Below are 2,273 nucleotides of genomic sequence, written 5' to 3'. Positions count from 1 at the left end.
ATATATATATATGTGTGTGTGTGTGTGAAGAAATAAAATTATAAATAATAAAATATTTTTATTATAATCAAACACGTTAGATTTCTAGCACATCACCAGAACAGAATTTGTGATAGCAATCGAACTTATGTACGTTCAGTTTGTTGAATTTTGGTTTGCCTTATATATAGTTTCAGTTTATTTCTGTTCAATTATTTCGTTTTTCATTATGTGAATTGTATGTTTTCTCTAATATGCTGAGACGTGTTTTCAGCCTGTAGTACAAAATTCTGGCATCCAAGAATATAATTTCAAAATTTCTTTAGAAGAGCGAAAAAGAACGGACGCTGACATTTGGTATGTCCTTTAAATATATTCGATGATGTTAAAATCGTCAACCATTCTTATCCATAGAGTTGTACCACATTCCGCCTATATTTTTAATGCAAGTTTATATTTCAGTTTATTACGTGTAACGTGTAGTAAAGTTGTAATAAAATATACTGGAATTTCTTTATCACTTGTTAGATAGAGTTTGCTGAAACAATAATGATATAGAGTAGAAGGAATAACACAGTTGCTGACAAAAATAATTTGTCTAGCATCTGATATTTTATTCGACATTTCCTAAAGCGCCTTTTAGATTTTGTCTCGATAATTGGTTCATCTGCGTTTCCTATGATCCCGATTTTAGTTTTCGATCTGTTTGTTTCTTGACCCTTTTCTGAAATTGTGCTGGCGCTAGACTCGTGGGCATACAGTTTACATACAATTACAGAGCTGATAGAAGAAAGTCCGCTTACAAGTGTCAGAATTAAGAGATATATTAAATATATAGAAGGTTCACGAGAATTGTTACCCAGTTTTTTCTCAGTTTCAGAAAGAAAAACAATATTTGCGAGAAAAACAGTAATTGCAATAGAAACTTTCTCTCCAGAAGAAGCCGGCAACACATACACAGATAAAATCAATAATGTTAACATAATTGGAGGTATAATTTTTGTTACTGTTACACTAGAAGTTTTTCTTTTGCTGTACACAATAACACCAGCTGTTATGATCTCCTCTTTTTCAACCTCTCTGTATTCATATCTATAATCCCATTGATTCGATATAGGTTTATAAGTTACTCTGTACATAAAATCATGTAACATTACCTCCAGGTTCATCTGGTGTTCAAAACAAACAGATATATCACATTCGTGCTCATCAAAAGGATATTTATTAACGTTAACCTTGCAGTAAGTATGGAAAATTTGGTCTATATGTAAGTGAACACTTCCATCACTCTTTATTGTGACTCCCCAATTTCCGTCAAATGTGAATTTGCCTGTAACGCTGTTACATATTTGTACGTTAGGATACCACACTTTTTGTAATTCAACTTTTACATAGCTTATATTAGTATTTTCACTATTCCACATAAGATTAACATCATACCACGATAATCCAAGAAGGAGATTACTTGTCATTATACCTTTCGTAATATCAAATTCAATAATATTCTTTATTTCAAGCGATATATTTACGTATACTTCGTCTTCGTCGCGGGTAACGGGTCTTTCAGATTTCACATAGTTTTTAAACAAATCATTTACAAAGGACTTCTTCGTTGATTTTAGGGAAACCGTGCTTCCGATTAGCATTAAATATATGACAAAAATTAATATCATAATGTAAATAAAAAGAGAAAATATCGCTCGCGTTACTTTTACAGAAGTCTGTGGCTTGAAATATATACTGAGCTTTTGTAAAAGATTCAATATGCACGAAATATACGAGGAAACCTCAACAAATACTTCAAAGTAATTGCCAATTGTCAGTATAATTCTAGCAAACTTAACGTATATATTTATATATGTGTGTGTGTGTGAGAGTTTGTGCATGTATGATGTACGTATTTTATGTTTATGAGTGTAATATGTTTTTTTAAATAGACATATGCAACAACATCTAAAATTTAAGCGATTGGAAATACCTTGTTTTTTATATAATAGTCACTGATCCATACGATATTTCGTGATATACAAATAAAAAGTGCTGCAGAAACACAGCAGACTATATCATGAATATCACCGGTTATCAGCTGTGTTCAGTTCATAATAGCAATGTAGGAATATACGCGTGAGTTCAACCTTATGTATGCTGTCTATTTACTCACTTAATTATGGCTGACTATTGCTGAAAGAAAGGAACAGAGAAAAATGGAGGGTAGAGTTCTACCCTCCATTTTTCTCTGTTCCTTTCTTTCTCTTCATTTACATATATATAATATATATATATATATATATATA

General features: G+C 31.2%; 1 protein-coding gene across 1 annotated transcript; it reads right to left on the bottom strand.

Moving 5' to 3' along the window:
* Positions 1-83: 83 nt before the first annotated feature.
* Positions 84-1,652, bottom strand: LOC106875111 (acetylcholine receptor subunit beta-type unc-29). The gene has a single exon (XM_014923094.2). It carries the CDS (start codon positions 1,650-1,652, stop codon positions 504-506), a length of 1,149 nt encoding a protein of 382 aa, XP_014778580.1. The 3' UTR covers positions 84-503.
* Between the last annotated feature and the right edge of the window lie 621 nt (positions 1,653-2,273).

The sequence above is a fragment of the Octopus bimaculoides genome, chromosome 15, assembly GCF_001194135.2.
Source record: "Octopus bimaculoides isolate UCB-OBI-ISO-001 chromosome 15, ASM119413v2, whole genome shotgun sequence".
NCBI lineage: Eukaryota > Metazoa > Mollusca > Cephalopoda > Octopoda > Octopodidae > Octopus > Octopus bimaculoides.
The sequence above is the reverse complement of the archived record's forward strand: the minus strand, read 5'-3'. Positions and strand labels throughout refer to the sequence as shown.